General features: G+C 38.8%; 1 protein-coding gene across 4 annotated transcripts; it reads left to right on the plus strand.

Moving 5' to 3' along the window:
• The first annotated feature begins 300 nt into the window (after positions 1 to 300).
• On the plus strand, positions 301 to 18,235 carry rab11fip4a (RAB11 family interacting protein 4 (class II) a). 4 transcript variants are annotated; one of them, XM_040049193.1, is made up of 15 exons: positions 301 to 663; positions 6,177 to 6,264; positions 6,717 to 6,805; positions 9,458 to 9,603; positions 9,714 to 9,875; positions 10,271 to 10,405; positions 11,295 to 11,330; positions 11,576 to 11,684; positions 12,018 to 12,121; positions 12,366 to 12,506; positions 13,199 to 13,280; positions 13,525 to 13,662; positions 13,794 to 13,940; positions 15,699 to 15,842; positions 15,923 to 18,235. In XM_040049193.1, exons 1-15 carry the CDS (start codon positions 511 to 513, stop codon positions 16,037 to 16,039), a joined length of 1,791 nt encoding a protein of 596 aa, XP_039905127.1. In that variant the 5' UTR covers positions 301 to 510; the 3' UTR covers positions 16,040 to 18,235. The 4 variants fall into 4 exon arrangements, with proteins under 4 accessions (XP_039905127.1, XP_039905130.1, XP_039905128.1 ...); XM_040049196.1 differs by lacking the exons at positions 301 to 663; positions 6,177 to 6,264; positions 6,717 to 6,805 and adding an exon at positions 7,185 to 7,626; XM_040049194.1 differs by lacking the exons at positions 301 to 663; positions 6,177 to 6,264; positions 6,717 to 6,805 and adding an exon at positions 8,780 to 9,056.
• Positions 18,236 to 19,182: the final 947 nt, after the last annotated feature.

A 19,182-nucleotide genomic window follows, 5' to 3' on the forward strand; every position in this document is an offset into this window, starting at 1 on the left:
TATAGTAGCTAACATTTATGTTAATTTGTACTATTTATACTAATTTCATGTTTAAATTAAGTCGACTTGTTTGTTTCCCAATGTTAATTAAATATTCTTATTGCTTAGTTTTCATGTGGTAGGCTAAATAGTCTTACATGGTATGATTGAGTATTTCAATCTTGTGTGTCATATAGTTCTTTTATTATTGGCCAAACTGGGCTTCCATACAGTTTTATACATTGTCGTCAAAAGCGGGAGGAAAGTGACAGCACACCTGGATTATGAATTAGCAACTGGCCTGTGACGTAATGCCTCGTGACGAACTCGTAAGTCGTCGCGTATTTCCGAGACTCCTCGCGCCTCTTGAGCGTGCCGTGCTGCTTGTATAACAGTAGCGGTACCAGTCGGTCCGGCGGAGCTGAAGGCTGGGATGGTGATGGCGACCGTCGGAGTCGGTGTCTTACAGTCCGTTTGATTGAGGAAAACCAGAATATAAGCTGTGTGTGTGTGCAGCGCGAAGCCTGTATAATGGAAGGACGTGCCTTTCCCGAACAAGAACAGCTCCTACAGTTTTTGAGGAGGCTCAAGGAGGTTTTCGACGTCTGTGACGAGGATGCTGACGGCTTCATCCGGGTGGAGCACTTGATGGACCTCGGTCTTCAATTCGGTCAAGGAGACGAGGTGAGAGGCTGGAAGGGACTGGGTAACAAAGGACAAATAGCACATCTGCATTCATATTCGTATAATGTTTCCAATATGGTGAATCTGTAATACGTGGAGCTTTTAACAACAGACAACCTGTCCTGCTTGTTAACAGTCACAGGTGTGTTAGAGGTGCCAGCAGCTTATTTGCTGCGGTATGACATAGGACAGGCTACAGGAGACTTGACATCCTCGGTGGTGGCTGACATGCTTTGTCCTGCGTTTCCCATTCACTTAAACTGTTCCAGCCTCACAACATTAGGAAAGCTGAAGACTGACGACAATGGGGGCATTACAGCCTCTGTAAAATCAGAAAGCCTAATAATGCAGCTTTACTGCTTATAGCTACACTTTTATCAATGATGAAGGTCTTCTGTAATCCCCCCTCCCCAATAGGGGTTAACTAATACATCAGTCTCAGTGGCTGTATAAAGTCAGTGCGGGAAAAAAACAATTCTGAAATCTGATTTTTGCAGCATCATAAAATACATTGTTTAATACAGGTGCTCTGATTTTGTCAGGATAAGAAACATGTTTGGCTATTTTAAAAACATAGTATTGTACAATATTGTAATATTATCCTAGATACTGACTGTACTAACAGAAGAAAGTGGGCAAATGCAGGATCCTGAGCAGTGCTTTGTTCTCCAGTCTGAATGTTTAGACTGGAGTGAAGAATTTCATTTGTCATTTAAACCTTGATAAGAAACATACAAAGTGAAATGGCTTTACATTCTGTGTGCAAGATCAGATATCAGCGTGTTTGTGTTGTTCCTAAAACACTGTGATAAATGTCGCCCTGAAACCTTCACTGCAGCTAAACAGTTTGTCCACACCTGGGACAAGCGTGTTTAAGGGGATTATGCCAGAAAGCCAAGCCACACGTAGATTTCCACACATAGTTACCGTGGTTAACCATCAATGAGTCTTGCTTCAGTGGTCAGAGTTGATCCTGGAAATGCACCATATCTTTGTCATGCTTCTGACCCGTTGAGCTGTCAGGGAGCAGCTAATGAAAAATGTGATGCTATGTAACATTTTATTACAGCCCCAAATATGTGAAGTGATGTAGTATTTTATCAAAGAGTATTTAATATTTTCTGTAGCAGAATTATATAATTTTCCATATTGGATGATGATTTTTGTGTGCCATGATAATAACCCCAAGCAGGGCTATAGTCCCAAACCAGGGACCTAACTATATATATATACACACACACACACAGATTAGATCTTCAATTTATTTAGAAATATGCTTGTTGTTGTTCAGGTTTACATAAATAAGAAAGCTATATAAATAATAACTGATGACTTTAAGTGGGCTTAGTCTGCAAGTGTTTCCAGTCCTTTGCTGATTGAGTTTACATATTTGAAAAGGTGGAGTGATGTCTGCTTGTGACTGTGGAGTTTGCTTTAAAGTGCAACAGCGGCTGAAAACCCAGAACACATCACTAAAAATAGCTCAGCTATGCTAAAATGAAGCTACTTCCTCATGTCGCTCCTCCCCTCGTGCACTTCCACTCATCTCTGTGCTTTGTCTCCATGGGAACGGGAGCTTCACTAGATCTCCGCAAGTGGATTGGTTGATTATTAAGTAATTAAATGATCTGCTCAGCTGCTCAAAACAACTCAGGAGAACACCAGCAGCTCTGCATTTCTGTTTGTTCCAGCAGCGTCTGTGGATCGTGGGTTATACACACATCCTGTATTATTTCATCATATTTTTGAAGACATATTTCTGTATGTTTTGTGTAGAAATTTACTGCTAAAGATGTACATTTTTATATTTTATCATCTAAAATAAACAAATCCTATTGTGCTCATTTTGACCATACACCTGCATGCCTCTTTATTAGGTATACCTCGTTACTACTGGGTTGGATGTCATTTTGCCTTCAGAACTCCCTTAATCCTGCATGGCATAGAATTATCAAGGTGCAGGAAACTCCACGTTGACATGATAATACCACACAGTTGCTACAGATCCCCTATTCCACCCCATCCCACGCTCTATTGGACTGATATCTGGTGACTGTGTAGGCCATTTAAGTGCAATAAACTCCCTGTCATGTTCAAGAAACCAGTTTGAAATTTATGACTTGTGTTGCATTCTGCTGCTCATAAAGGGATGCACATGATCAGCAACAACTCTCAGGTACAATGTAGGATTTATGCTCAGTTGCTACTAAAGGGCCCAAAGTGTCATAAGAAAATATTCCCACACTATTAAACTACTAATACCAACCTGAAGGCAGTGCAGGATGGATCCATGCTTTCATGTTGTTTATACAAAATTATGAGCCTACAATCTGAACGTCACGATTCGACCAGGCAATATTCTTATGATCTTCTGCTGTGCAGTTTTGGTGAGTCTGTGTGAACCGTATCCAGACTTTCCTGTTCTTAGCTGGCAGGACTCAGGCCATCTGGCACAAACAACCCTGTATGTTTGGAATCACTTAAATCACATGTCTTTCCCATTGTGGTACTCGATTAGGACTTAAGCAGGCTGTCTTTATCACATGTCTAAACACATTGAACTGCTGCCGTTCGATCTGATCAGATTATTTGCATTGATGTTCAGTTTGAACAGCTGTATCTAAGTGGCTGGTGAGTGTATGTGCATGCAACACTAATGTAGCTTTTTCATTGATCTGCTTCTGACCATAGATAATATAAAGGAGAATGTACCTATAGTAACACCCAGAGACACTAACAGCATAGAGATGAGCATTTCTGTCATCGCCACTTTGGTCTTTGAAAAATAGACATGATGAGTGAGAGATCGGCCGTAGTAAGATTATGCATGCTTTGGTTAATGATATGTAATTGAATATACTCCAGTTATCCTCTTTTTGACAATTGGAATGATCAGAATTTACAAAATGAACTTCATGTTTTATTCAGCATGACCCAAAACGATTGGTTTATTCTTTTCAATGCAATATGTGAAAAACATGCTCATTTTAATACATAGGCCACCAATACTTCATTGCTGTTGATTTCTTTTTATACATACGAAAACACCTGATATCTTTTCATCTATGTCCACTCAACATGGCAGACTAAACTATTCATCACTTTAATGTGGACACGGCCAACTGGGATCTGGTGAGCTCTCTATTCTATATTTAGACGTTACTTTCTTCCCTCCTCTCACTGTTCTCTGAAGCGTTGCACATTTCATGTTAAGTAGATGGACACCACTATGTGAAACAAGTGCGACATTTATTAGCACAGAATCCCTCTTGTCGCAGTCGCTGGGTCTAATACGTTTCCTGGCTGAAAGCCTGACACTGAATCATTGTTGTTTTCCCCTTTGGCAGAATTATCTTCTCACTGTACGGTAAAAACAATTTTCAGACCAATTGGAAAGGTCTACCGCTGATGTACTGTGTTGTTAAATGTTTGTGAAACACAAAATCTGAGATATGAGAGCTGGCTGGCAAAGAGCACTCCACTCAGAGCTTTTATTTAGGGAAATTAAAAGCAGCATCCATAAACGTAATATGAATCCTTTTAGTTTATTAGCTTCTTGTACTTTTCTTTAGCCATTGAATACAATACTACATTTTATAGTCTTTGTAAAAACATGATATGAAATGTTTCAGCACTCTGAGCTGTATATTTCCATTTTCATCTCTCTTACTTTTTTATATTTTGCACGTTTGCACTATTTTAATGTACCCTGTAGTACTGTATGAAGGTACACAAATGAAAACTTATCTTTGTAAGGTACAGGAAGCGAAGCTAAAAGCGCCCCTAGTAGCAGCAGTACCTAGTGACAGATCGAGGTACCTGTATAAGTACAATGAGGTGCTATATTTGTGTGGACTTGGTTCCCCAGTAGCCTCTCGTTGTCTTCCTTTGTTCTTGTTATTAGTTTGAGCTTGCAGCAGTCTCGTTACCCTGAGGTAAAATTAAATTATTGATAATTGTGTCAGGTTTGTGGTCTCGATCTAACTTTCCTCACATTTTTCTGATGCTACATAGAAAAAACACCTAATTTTTAAAAAAAAAAAAAAAAGAAAAGAAAAAAAAAGAGTTTTAACCGTAATTTAAAGATGCCAAAGTAAGTTAGTGGGCTGCATTTCTAGTGTGCTCCTGTTGGCTGCAGTCTGTATTTCTGTTTTGAGTATTTGTTCCTGAAGCTCTCTCCTGTCTAACCGTCCTGTGAGTGTCAGATCCACAGTGGCGCTACTTTCTGGTTTTGTACAAAATACTGTTGTCATGGTTTTATTATATACATGCATTAAGTTTTGTTGGCATTGGATGGACCTTTTTTGTCTTTTGGATTAAAGTTGAAAATGATGACCCAAGAGAGCCTCTCATGAATTCTAATGCTGTAAGAGGTTTGTAGTGTCTGGTTTCTGCTCGTGTGACATTAAAGAGTCTTCAGGTTTTTGAAGTCAAACCAGTTAGACAGCTGCTGACGTTTACATTTAATCCTCTGTGATAACGTGACACTGAACTCTAGGACGTGTCCGTTTGTGCTTCTATAGATGCTGATATAACACAACTTGTCCCACAGTATACCCTCAGCTCTTAACTGGTTATTTTCATCTTTTTTATCCTCACTGAGAAAGCTGAGAGCAAGATCAAAGCCTGTGTCACAGAGTAGTTCCACCACTTTCCAGACCCGGAGCTATAATCCTCTTTTGACTTATTTCATCTTTGTGTCAACAGAACAGCGATCCTAAAAGCTTCTTTACTTTTACAAATAAAACTACAAATTTGTCACATTTTAGATTTTAGTTGTCAGAGTTGTCTCACTCCATTTGAGCCTCCAAGGGGCCACTCTGACATCTGACAGTCTATATCAGGGTAGTAGTAGTAGTACTGTCAGAGTACTCATTGTTGCATATGAGGATAAACATCCCAGATAATTTCTTTTTTCCAGGAAATTTTTCCTTTACAACATAGATTTTCAATTATTTTAATAAAATTTTTATATTTTTTATTTTTTTCAGTAATGTAGATACAAATAAATAGGAAAAAAAGTGTTTTAAGTTCCATTTTGATGTATGAAGATCAAATGGGAGAAAAAAAACAAAAAACAGCCCTAATCTAAGGACATCAGTAATAGCTGTGCAGTTTATTATTAATTTTATGCAATAGGATGTTTCCTACTTTACCGTGGCTGTAAGACAGGCATCTTCTGGAGGGGAAAACAGGGACTCGATACTTTTTATTCAGTCTGCCACTTTTTCCAGAAAAGTAGGATAAATCTGGAGTTCTTTGTGAAGTCGGCTGTTTGGTTTATGTAATCCGTAGTTACAGGCAGTCTTTGTGAACCTGGACCCTGGTGTCTCTTCAGACGCCTCTAACAGTAAAACGTGGTTGATGTACTTGTGTGAATCGTCTAATATTTTTCTATGCACACCTTTAAGATTTTTGCTGATGTCAGTTAACAAGGGTACGAGTTACCTTCTGTGTTTTTATTAAAGCGGGTTTCCTTTAGAAAAGGCTGACTTTACTTTTGTGTCTTGCAGGTGAAGAAGTTGACAAGGTACCTGGATCCTAACGCTCATGGGAAAATCAACTTCAAAGACTTTTGCCACGGAGTGTTTGCTATCAAAGGTGAGACATGGACTTTGATTGTCCTGCTCTCTGTCATGAGAAGATGTGTGAGCTTTGTAACTTTGTAACCTTGTCACATTTAGTTAAAGCTCGGTAAACTGTTTTCTACTATTTAGTTTTCTTGCTAAGCTAAGACAAACATCTGCTGACTTCACACTTGTGTTGTTTATACAGACATCATAGTGTTGTCAGCACTTTCATGTAACTGTCAGAATGGAAACAATCTGCTCCATACTCTTCTTCTAATGCTACATGGCCCATTTTACCTTGAAAATGACAAAAAGAGTTTGGATATTATAAAATGAAACATGTAAACATTGAAGATGATACCACTTTATTCACGTAGCTCAAATTACAACAAATATTCTTACTGGTTTTATTACAGAGGAAACATCTGCTTATGTTATTTCCCCTCTTATTATTTACTTTCCTCCCCACACTTGTCCTCCTAGGTTGTGAAGAAATAATGAAGATGACTGTGGGTCCTCGCAGCCATGCCTCCAGCCAGCCATCTGTCACAGACAATGGCTATATATACCAGGTGATTGGATCTTCAGTGGTGCACATAATTCTGTGGCATGATGTGAAAACACACCCTGAAACGTCTCCGTTAATACTGCAAATAATTTTAAAGACACTTTTTAAAGTTTTTGTAAACTCAGATGTCAGAGTGAAAGTGGACATTGTTTACATGGAGTGAAACAGCAATAATTCGTCAGTGAAGCTAAGATCATCGATAACTGTTCATTTAGAACAGTGTTTCTCAAGGTTTAGATTTTTATTCATGATAAATGAAAATCACGAGGCACCGATTTCTTACCTAAACACCAGAGTTTAAGTGTCAAAAATATGATATAGTGACTAACTTTTCAGAAACAATTTTTTTTATATAAACCTGTACTGCTGGGCTTCCATACAGCTCTGATGATGCTGCTGGTTTCTAGCATGTGTACTACCTTAAATATATCTCAATTATTTTTGTATCATAAATTTACTGTGTGAAATGTATGTTGCTGTGCGTGGCTGATTATGTCCCTCATAGAGATTAGCCTAACTGGATCGTTGCTTAGCAACAAGAGGATGAGCGAGACAAGAGCGAGACGGAGAGCGAGAGAGAGCGAGAGAGCCGAGGTGTGGTTTTGTCCCAGCTAAAGCTTCGCTGTGCTTTCTACATTACTGCTGGAGCTGCAGTCGTATTTATTTGTGTCTAAGCTCTGAGGACACTGAGCCTTCAGGCATTGGGAATACAGTAGATTTTTGTTTTTAGCTCCACCAGAGCAGATGCATTCACACGTACACACTCATTAGTGTGATTTGTGACTTTGTATTGGAGATGAGTGAGATGGTGTCCACACTTACTTGGTAAGTTGCACGAATGTGTCAGACTAACTGATTTCTAACTTTTTGAAAGAGAAGATTAGTCCAATAAAGGAAAAGCACACAGACTGGCACAAAGCTTAAAGTTGTTTTTCATTTTATGTGGTGTTTCTGTGTGTGGATGAATTGGGATATATTATGTTATTTTGTGTGTATATATATAAATATATATACATATGCTCCCACACCCCTTCATCACAGACAAAAATGTGTTTAATTAATGAGTGAAAGGTGGGTAGCAGTCCCTCAGATGCCATATTATGTCTGTCTTGTGTCTTTATATGTGAACATACTTCCACAATCCAGCAGAATCCTAAGTAAGAACAGAGTATGGAGCCACTGCTTTTACTGGTAATGATGAGAAACTTGACTTTGTGTGTGTGAAAGAGCGCTTGGGTGTGACCTTGTCATGGTACTACAGTGGGGTTAAGCCAGACAGCAGCATGATTTATTAATAATATACTATCTGGGGCACGCTAACTCCCACATGATAAATCAGCCCAAGACACTACCTCAAATACAACTTCATCATATTCTGTTCAAATCATGAGAGCAGGTCAGAATACCAGCTGTACTGCTGTTTCTCTCTTAAAGCCGTCGCTTTGTGTCGCTGATTTAAACTCCCGTCTTTGCTTTAGTGATTTCTGGGGAAAATGTTTGGCTCACACCTAAAGCTAACCTTAATGCTAATCACAAAGGTCCAAACATTGGATGTTGTTAGTAATATCCAATGTTTGGACAATTAAAGTCATCTTAAATATCTTGAGATCAAACTTAAACATCTGAAATTCTTTGAGTTTGTACGTCTCATACAGTTAGTATGTGATGGGGTATTGACACAACAGTAGATTACAAGCGGAAACATTTTTAAATTTCTATTTAAACTGTGGTTTAACCCTTAAAACGTCATTGTTTGATTAAATCTGCTAAAATAAGCACAGGAAGGCAAGACTGATTTCTCTAAATAGCCTTTTAATAAATGTAGGCTGACATTCCTGGATCTTATTGCTGGATTCGTCTAAATGCAGTGGGATTCTTTCTAGTTTGAGGTCATCTTTGTATTAGGTTTCTTTTATTGATAGTATTTAGTTTTCTGTTTGTGTTGTTGCTATTAATTCCTTTGTAATTTAAGTCTTGTCATTTTGGCCTTAATTTTTAGTTACTGGTGACCCCTGAGCTTATTTTGGCTCCTCGTGTCTTATATCTAGTTGTCTTTGCCTTTCGTTACCTTATTGTGTGTGTATTTTGGCCTGTTTTCTTCCTTTAGCTACTTCCTGCCTTTACTTTGAAAGGTTCAGTTTTCCTGCCTCTCTTATTACCTGATTATTCTCAGCTGTGTTTTGTTCCCCAGCTGTTTTCATCGCCCCTCTTCACCTTTTGTGTTTTTACACACAGTGGTTCATGACAGTTTCCTTGTAAGCAAGATTATAATCTTGGCATTTTTTATTTGAAATGTATATTTCTAAGAACTATATATTAAGATGCTGATGATCCGTTGTTCAGTGTAATCAGTGACTAGGCACTGTATCGGACTTGTATCTCATGCATGATTTTAGCTGTTCTTTGAATAACTGTTTACATGTGATTTTAGTAAATATCTCTGTGTGATGATGTGATTTTGAACTCAAGGGTTTCTGCTTTGAAATTGAAAAAAAAATGTAAAGTTAACTTATAATTCAATTTGTCCTGTTTTGCTACTGTATGAAGCGATGCCTTGTGTTGGAGAAGTGTCTAATGTGACTGTTACTTCTATTTCTGAAGTCCTGCAAAGTTCAATTTTTAATCCTAATTCACATAATTTTTCTTGTATGTTCAGAATGGTGAGGCAAAGCTTGGTCCTCCAATTATCATGTGTACACGGTCCTACCAGGAAAGCACGTGTGCTGATGGCGAGTGCGACATGGACAGCAGCACTGAAAACGGCAACAGCTCTGACTCGCTTCACCCAACACGGCAACGCAGGTCAGTCATAACCAGTCTGAGTTGGGACTTTAGGAAGACTTAGAATTTCTTTTGATTGTGGGTTTGTTTTTTTTTCCCTTTAATTGTTTTGTTTTGGAATGCAACCCTAGCCGCCTGATTGGCTCAGCGTCTGCGCCCGTCATCTCTAGAGAGGAGCAGTTTGAAGACTACGGTGAAGGGGAGGATGTAGATTTTACTCCCAGCAGCCCTTGCCCTGAAGAAGAAACACGAACCAATGGTTTCTCAGATCTTGGATCCTCGCTTCCCTCCAGGTTGGTGTCTGATGAGAAGGAAGCACTCCCTTAATCGTATGCACACGCAGAATTACATACAAACATATCTTAAGACCCAGTTTTCATGCAGAAAAAGACAAATCAGACTTTTTGGCTGTTTGCTTGTCCTAAAGAGAAAAGCACAGGGCTGTTAACAATGGGCCTGTTTGATTTGAATGCAGTGCATTGTTTTAGACAGTACTGCAAGTTTTCTGAACCATGGCTTGAAAAAGTAGAGACTGGAAGACATTTCATTGACGCACGCCAATGTGCTCTGCAGACATTGCAAATATCTATAGCTAACAGCAAGAAGCTGACTTTCACTTTTTCAGACATGCTTATTTATATTTGATTATATATGTGGACATTAATCAATTCATTCTTTATAATTCCAGTGCTGGCCACACCCCTCAAAAGATGCGGCAGCTGTATAACAGTGAGCTGCTGGACATCTACTGTTCGCAGTGCTGCAAGAAAGTGAATCTACTCAATGACTTGGAGGCTCGACTGAGAAACCTCAAGGCCAACAGGTGGAGCACACATTCACTGATGTTCATTTCTGGGAGTGACCTGGAACTGTCTTCATCCTAAGACTGAATGAATTTCAGATTTTTAAAAATGAAAAAATGGTGTGTGTTCATCATTGGGGTATCACACTACTCAGCCTTGAACCCCAGGTCCAAGAGGACCGACGTGGCTACCATGCTAGCCGTGGAACACCTGATTACCCTTTCAAGACTGGGAAGCACTTCCAAGTATGAGGCCTTCATTTTCAGTGAGAAAACGGTGGATTCGACCCTCTGGGTTTAGATAGAGATGTTTCAAGTACACTGCAGTCTTGTTCGTAAGACTGATGGTGTAGCATCAGTGCTAATGCAGGCAGGGAGGAGAGAGCTTAGCCTAAAAGATCAAGCTTTAATTTACCAATCAGTATAGCACATTCGTACAGTTATCTATTTTTTGGAGCTATTGGTAATGGTAATGACTCTTGCTGCCTCAGCATCGCCCTAATGTCACAAAGCTTGGATTAGCTGTCTTAGCCATCCAGCTAAATCCCCTCTTATTCATTCTTGGCATCAGATGCTGCATCCACATCAAAGGGTGAGCTCGAGTTGTTGCTATAGCAACTGTATCCCAATGTGGCGGGATGACTGGTTGTGAGTTTTTGTGTCTTGTGTGCGATGCTACAGCAATACAGCTGAAACAAGAACATTGACTGTGGTTAAAACTGTATCGTACAGCAACCACAGAAGAACATTGTTTGAAACCACTGTGTGAATGAAAGCAGAGGTGTCATTGCACTAATTTTACTACCAGCAAATAGAGTTGTAGCAAAGGCTTTTGGATTATTAAAATGGATAGTTGAAGCCTGTGTTACTGTCAGTATGTGTGACTCGGTTCCTCTCCTGTTTTTTTCAGTCCTAACAGGAAGATTTCCAGCACAGCATTTGGACGGTGAGTGACCTGACGTTCTTACAAAGCACCTTTTTAAATTCTTGCTGCTCTAAATCATCTGTGCACTGTAGATATCATAAACTGTTGCTTAGTTTTGGCATCTTTCTCGTTACAATATAAAAAATGCAGCCAGTGAAGAACATGGTGGTAGTAGACACTAATGCAAAGCATATACGGGATTTACATGTTTATGCAGTGTAAATATGTCGTCTCCTGTTTCTCGGGTGTTTTCTCTCTCCCTGCAGTCAGCTGTTCCAGGCCAATCACAGCGTGTTTGGGTCCAGTCAGGGCAGCAGCACAGAGGATCTGTTCACAGACAGTATCGACTCCTGTGACCTTGACATCACAGAGAAAGTAAACACATAATAATCTTCACCTGCTGGATGATCCTCTAGCTCATAGCACATCTCCAGGGCAGAACAAGGACTACTGTCACAAACTAAGAGTCTAACTGGTGAAGCAGCAGCCTCGTTTTAGCTAATGAAAAATAAAAACAATGCTGAAATAAATTAAAGTCTGTGAGGTGGGGAAAATAGTGTTAGTGTGTAGGAGGATGGATCAATTTAAAACAGGTGATTAATTTCCTGTTAACAACGGGCTGTGTAGAGGCATACTGGGAATGTCTGTATGCAAATGAAGAAGATGCTCTTTAACCTTTAGGCCTTACCTGTGTGATGTGTCACTCAGGTCAGCTACCTGGAGAAAAAGGTGACAGAACTGGAAAGTGACAGTCTGGCCAACAATGACCTCAAGTCTAAACTCAAGCATGACAACACCCACCTTGTGCACAGGTAAGAATACTTGAGCTGAGTGGGTGCTTTGGCTGGGTTTGGTTCCTGTACAAAAAGGCGTGGTGTTTATTTTCACACAAATAACATTAATTGCGCCTGTTTGATCATTCTTTACAAGTGGTGCAGATATGAGATATATGTGATGTGAATTAGTCCATAGATCTTATATAAACCTGTGCAGCATTTTGGTTCTAGCTAACTAGTCTGTACCAGTCTGAATGACCTCTGTGGTTTTGCTTCCAAGGGTTCATGAGCTAGAGGAGCAGGTGAAGGATGCAGAGACAAAGTCTGCAGAGAGTCTCAAAGAAGAGGTGAAGAAACACCGGGAGGCTTACACCAAGATGGAGAGAGATAGAAACACGGAGATAGAGCTGCTCTGTAACAGGTAACCTAACCAGCAATTTACCTGAAGGGAAGTTTCCCCATAATCCAACTCCTAAACAGGCTGGTGCTAGATTTGGCTCTGATACAAGATCAACTACACATCTGCTGTTAAAGCAGGTATTCTGTAACCATAAACTACCACAGACACTGATTGGCTGTAGGTCTCATGAAATGAAACTGCTGTTAGCCTTGTTACCCTGCCGTTGCCTGCTATTAAGACAGGAAATAAGGAAATGTGCAGCGCAAATTTACAAGCTGCTGTGCTGATCAAAGACGGTCAGCGTTCTGGCACTTTAAAAACACCAAGCCTTACTCATGTCTTTTAACCTCCTAGGGCCTGGCGTCCATATATGTGGACATCACATTTTGGGTTGTCTAGACAAAAATACTAAATTGTGCTCTACAAGGGCCTGATATCTGCTTACAGGGACATTATACTGCCACTTCTATCAACATTTAAAACAAATGTCCTCATTTTTGGATCTCATTTTTCTCAGAAAGAAAAATCTGGTAAAAAAAAACAATACAAAACGGGTAATTCTTTGTTTTTATATTCATCAGGTCCCAATCAGCCCAAATAGCAAAGAGAAATTGAAAATGCATGCCATGAAAGAGTTCAGGTCTTAGGAGGTTAAAGTTCACTGGGGTACCTGTGATACCAAACTAAAGCTGTTTGCGTTTGTTCACCCTAAGGTTACAGCAGTTAGAAGAAGAGAATACAGAGATGAAGTTGAATGTGTGCAGACTCAAGTCTCAGACTGAAAAAATGGATCAGGTATGCTGAAGTAGCTTCCTGTGTCATCATGATGTAATCCTTTTATTATGTTATATAAACTTCATGAGTAGTTTCACCCTGACAAGCTTTTTTTCTTTTAGTTTGTCTGTACTCATCTTGGTTGCTGCTAGGTTTCTGTATCTCAAATGTTGCGTATTTTCCTACATATATCATAAAAACATGAGTGTTTTTTGTTTTTTTGTTTTTTCCTCAGCCACTGTTTCCTGACTTGTGTATTTTGCAGGAGAAGCAGAGGGTGACAGACAAACTGGAGGACACTAGTTTGAGGCTGAAAGATGAGATGGACCTGTACAGGAAGATAATGGACAAGCTCTGGCAAAACCGCCACGAGTTTCAGAAGGAAAAAGAGTCCATGCAGGAGGTGAGACACTCCTCCCAGGCAATCATTTCTATGAAAATAACTTCATTTCCCGCTGTAGTCACCAGGTAAGATAAGAAAAGGTTAATGTGGAACATGTTAGAGTTGTGTTTGACCGACTGTTTTGTCTGCAGCTGATTGATGATCTCCGTCGGGAGCTCGAGTATCTGCAGTTGTTTAAACTGGAGATGGAACATCCTGGGAAAGGCAAGGGGCTGTCTGAGTTTAACGCCAAAACCAGGGAGATGGAAATGGAACATGAAGTGAAGAGACTGAAACAGGTCCACACAGAACACACTCATCCTTGTTCTTCCTCATTGCAGAAAAGACTTTCTCATCTACTTTTAATTCCACAATGGTCAGATTTGTGTCATTTCATTTATTTCTATTTAATCCACACAAAAAATAAATTCTTGAAACATGCATATATCCAAACAAGGAGCTGCTTGAGCCCCGTTAATGTGTATTCGGAAGTAGCATACTGAAGTAGAACTCCCAAACCTGTGTTGATACACTGATGGATCGCTCAGTCCTGCTAACTTTACTTTGCTGTGTAAAAGTCCCATTCTGACCACCTGTAACGTGCGCTCCATTTCGTAACTGCTCTCACATCAATTTCTATTTCAAACTTTTATGTTTATGTTGAGCTGCAGAGAGGCCAAATATTAGTCTTTAGTTGTAAAGTCCACAGCAAGCCCAAAGGCGCTTTGTCAGGTCAGAAATGCTCTCTGTTGTGTCCTTGTCTGTTTTTCTCTTCCCAACAGTCACAGGGTAATCTCCAGTGTTGGGCAAGTTACTTTGAAAAAGTAATTAGTTGTAGTTACTTTTTTGAAGATGTAACTAGTAACTTAGTTACAATATTATAAAAGTAACTATTGCGTTATGGTTAACCCTCTGGGGTCCAGGGTGGCTGTTTTTGACTACTTTAGATTTTACCTCTACACTTCAGCTTTAAAAAGTGTTTACCTCGCCTTGTTTGGTATCGTTCTTTTCAGCACAACCTCACATGTCTGAATTTACAGTTTGTTTGTTTTTTCATTTTGAAATAGTGCATTAGCACAATTGATCTGAAATCAGACAAAAAACAGAGTAGAAAAAAGTTGCATTTTTTTACTGTAGCAACCACAAACGAATCATTTTCATAATTTGAAATGCAAATATACATTGTAAACTTTACAAATCTATGCACAAGTTTTGCAAACCACAAAGTTGTATGCAGCTATTTACCTAAAAAAAAAAAATTAACCATTTCAAACTATTTACAGAACAATCAGGTGTTCTACATCGAATTAGATGCCACACAAACTATTTGTGCAAAAATAATTTCTGTCCACTATGAGATAAAGGAGAACATCACAGGCCTGGTACCTGCAGGCCTGACAACAGGAGGTGTATCACTCGTCCTGTTTTCTACCTGGAGACAGCGTTTATACTGTTATCTGCCTTTGGTGGCTTTATGGCAGCAACTCATTGTTCTGACACACACAGCAAACTATCCACTACACTACACACTAACTGGGATTTGCTATGTCATCTTAAATTGGTCATGTGATTGGTTTAACCATGACTACTCTATTCTTTCTCAGCCAATCAGCAGCACCTGTGCGATTGTTTCGCCCCATTGCTCCCATTAAGCTGAAGACAGCTTCAACAGTCTGTGTTGAAAAATAGTTACTTTTAACGCCATTATTCCCATCACTGGTAATGACCATTCATTTGGGCTACCCTGCATTTCCCTGTTAATACCCAGTTTTGCCAAACTGGCATTGGTCAGTGGTGGTTTCATACTTGATTAAATCATTAAAACAATATTTTCCTAAAGTAAAAATCTTCCTTTCAACTCAGAAAAATTGAAGAGAAACCCAAGTGTATGTGATGTTTGGAGGGAGAGTGAGACATGCACCCACAGTCAAAGGCAGGCAATCCTAATCACATGTAATGGATATGGCTCGGTTATATTTGTGAGATTTTTCAAGCTCACTGCTTTCTCAAATTCACACACACACATCGAGTCAGGACTGGGTCCTTTGTGTCTGTAGGAGAACCACAAGCTGCGCGATCAAAACGACGACCTGAACGCTCAGATTCTCAGTCTGAGCTTGTACGAGGCCAAGAACCTGTTCTCCTGTCAAACCAAGGCCCAGTGCCTGGCAGCTGAGATTGACAACGCTTCCAGAGATGAGGTTGGTCTGTTACTGTTGGTTGGATGAAATGGTTATTCTTGATATAACTGCGCTTGTAATGCATTCCTCTTCTCTCTCAGCTTGTGGATGCTTTGAAGGAGCAGGAGGAGATCAACCTGCGTCTGAGGCAGTACATGGACAAAATCATTTTGGCCATTCTCGACCACAATCCTTCCATCCTGGAGATCAAGAATTAAACACAATGCACATTTGTATTAGTGAAGCTGTGCTGATCTACCGTTACCTTTAGTCCGTAAAGTTGTAATCCATAAGATTCCTGTCCTGGCTGAAGCTGATGGAGCTGTTTACGCTACAGACAAACACATTCGCATTGTTCACTCAGTGATGTTTTTTTTTCACAGATATTGTGCACGTTTGGTCCCCCCTGTGAGATTTAAATCTTAAGCTGCAGTACAAAATGCAGGAAATGTTCTGTTGGTGTACATAAATATTTTTTCCTGCTGAACTGCAGTACAGCAAACAGTTCACATTAAAGCTTTCCTGCATTTCAGCATAAACTCTTTGGGTATCATTGCTTTTACTTGGAAGGTGACACTAACCCTGGATATTTAATCCCTTTAATGTGTGACCACTTTGAATCTGGTAACACATTTTAATGTGTGGATGTTACCACAAATTACTGATAATGCAATAAATGGGCAGTTTTTGGTTTGGGTACAATCAGAATCTGATGTCACTAAAAAGTTAAGGATTACAACTTTACATTGCAGCTAACATTCTGAATGTTTGACACTTGCACACAAATGTATGTACATTACCACAGCAGCTGGTCTCCACATCCACCCGAAGTAAACGCCTCTTTATAAGGAATCACTGTAGAGCAACTTTGCCATTTTAATCTTATCCACCGATGTTTATCACTGTATGTTTGAAAGTACATAAAAGAAAAGCATCTTTCCTGTATGTTATGTAATTTGGACAACTGTCTTTGACTCACAGGCACCAAGTGGAAAACAGATTTAAGAAGTGAAGCAAATAAAATGGGAAGGTGAACAGTTTCTGTAGTAAAATCAGATACGAGTTGTTCTGTGGAGATTGTAGATAGCTACACAGTACATGAACACTGATGTAGGCCTTTCTGGTGACACTCAACTTTTCAGTTCTTGTGATCATTTGATTGCGTTTCTAACCCTTTAATTTAGCTGTTTGAACACAGCCGAATGTTTACATTGAACCATATGCTTTTATATCGGTTTTCAGTAGTAGTTCCAAATGTTAATGTCAGTAACTACATGAAGCCTTTGCTTTCTGAAGACTTTTCACTATAGAGATATTTAAAGGTGCCAATGAACAGAATTATGTGCCAAATCATTTGTTTTCCACAAATAATCTAGTAGATGAAGAGCATCATACTCCAGAGCTGGATGGCTTACATGTACTTGTATATCAGCCAAATTAGCATGTGTATCTATGAATCCAGAACTGTAACATGCATTTATTAATAAATGTGTAGAAATGTGCGCACATCATAAAAACTGCAAGTCCAGATCGTGTCGTGCTGTTCTGATCTGAGCTTATTCCAAATTTTCTCACCAAATATGAAGATATTCAGGTTCAGGAAATTGTATTTAGCTTTGCAAGGAAATGAATACATGTGACACATGTGGTGAAGCTCGAGGATTTTAACAGTGTGAACTAATGATGTTCTTTGCATTGAATATAGATTACAAGAAAACTCTGTGGGGCACCTTTAAAATCAGGTTCTGCACTGTAGCCCAACTATGAAAGCACATAGCATGTGATATAGTAACACACTTGTTTCGTAGACAAAGTTTATATACCTGGAACAATGATTTTAAAATAGGGTGTAAACATTCTTGTTCTGTCAAAATTCACATGTTCACATTGATTTCTTTTATTTTTGTACCACACATGGAGCAATGGGTGACTAGATGTGTAAATAAAATCCATTCGCTTAGCACCACAAAGTTGGTCCTGGTTGCTTATTCGTAGTCTTCTTGTCTTGTTACTGGGTACAAAGTAACAAATATGTTAATGCAGGTGTGATGTCATGATATGAATAGTGTAATAGTGGATGACAAGTTAACATGGAAATCACATATTGAACATGTTAAAAAAAAGTTGGCTAAAAGTATTTATATCCTGGGTAATGTTAGATATATATTAGATTACAAGACAATGAGAATATTATATTTTTCATTGTTTCTACCCTATCTGAGCTATTGTGTTGAAGTATGGGGGAATACATACGTGACTAATATGAAACCATTATATTTATTACAGAAAAGAGCGCTTCGAATTATGCATAATGTTAAATATAGAGAACACACTAATAATTTGTTTATAAAATCGAAATTGTTAAAACTAGAAGACATAGTGAAATTACAGACTTTAACTATTATGTTTAGGGCGAAAAATAAAACACTACCTCTTAAGTTACAAAGTTTATTTGTATTGTGTTCAGAAAACGGGGACGGCAGAAGGAAGTTTTATTTTAAGCACCGGTTTGCTCGAACCACACAAAGGCAAATGTGTCCAACAGTCATAGGCATAAGAAACTGGAATTCTCTCAGTGATCATCTTAAGTGTTGTATAAATGTTTCTCAATTTAAAATCTGCTATAAGAATAAAATGATAAACCAATATGAAGAAGTTGAAAAGAATAGAATTGTAGAAAAATGATCCTTTTAGTTTGATATTTAGTGGTATTGCTCATTGTTGAGTATATTGTTCTGTTTGCTTTGTTTTGTTTTGTTATGTGCAGAGAATTGTCATAGTGTAATTTTGGTTGCCTACTTGTATTATCACAGATAGGGGGCAGGTATCAATAAGAATTTATTCTTCTTCCTGCTCCTTTTCATGCATGGAAACAGTGTTACTTTAATTGAAAGGAAGGTTGTGTATGGGAATGCATTACTGCTGTACCATGTGTGAAACAAAAAAAATAAAAATAAAAATAAAATGTTGTACACAGAATGATAGGAATTCTGTCCAACCTCAGTTGGGACATACATACAGTCACTTTAATATGTTTAATGAAGTCATGTGAATTATTAACTGGGTGTTTGTCCCACTGACAGTGTTGAAATTTGATTCCTTTTGGGTATTCTTTTTAGCACTCATTTTTACATACAGGAACTGGTCACATGTAAGCATATTTAAGCTCTGTGAAAGCTGCAACTAAGTCACCATATCTAAATAACAGGATTTATTCTGAACAAGTTTGGGCATTAATATCATTTGGTCTTATTTATGTTGGAGTTTCAATAGCAGAATCCCTTAAAAATTTTTTATACATATTAAATGGGTTCTGTTTTCCTATTTAAACTATGAGGGATCAAAATTACTGGAAATTACT

The sequence above is a fragment of the Simochromis diagramma genome, unplaced genomic scaffold (assembly GCF_900408965.1).
Source record: "Simochromis diagramma unplaced genomic scaffold, fSimDia1.1 OVJJ01000517.1, whole genome shotgun sequence".
Lineage (NCBI taxonomy): Eukaryota > Metazoa > Chordata > Actinopteri > Cichliformes > Cichlidae > Simochromis > Simochromis diagramma.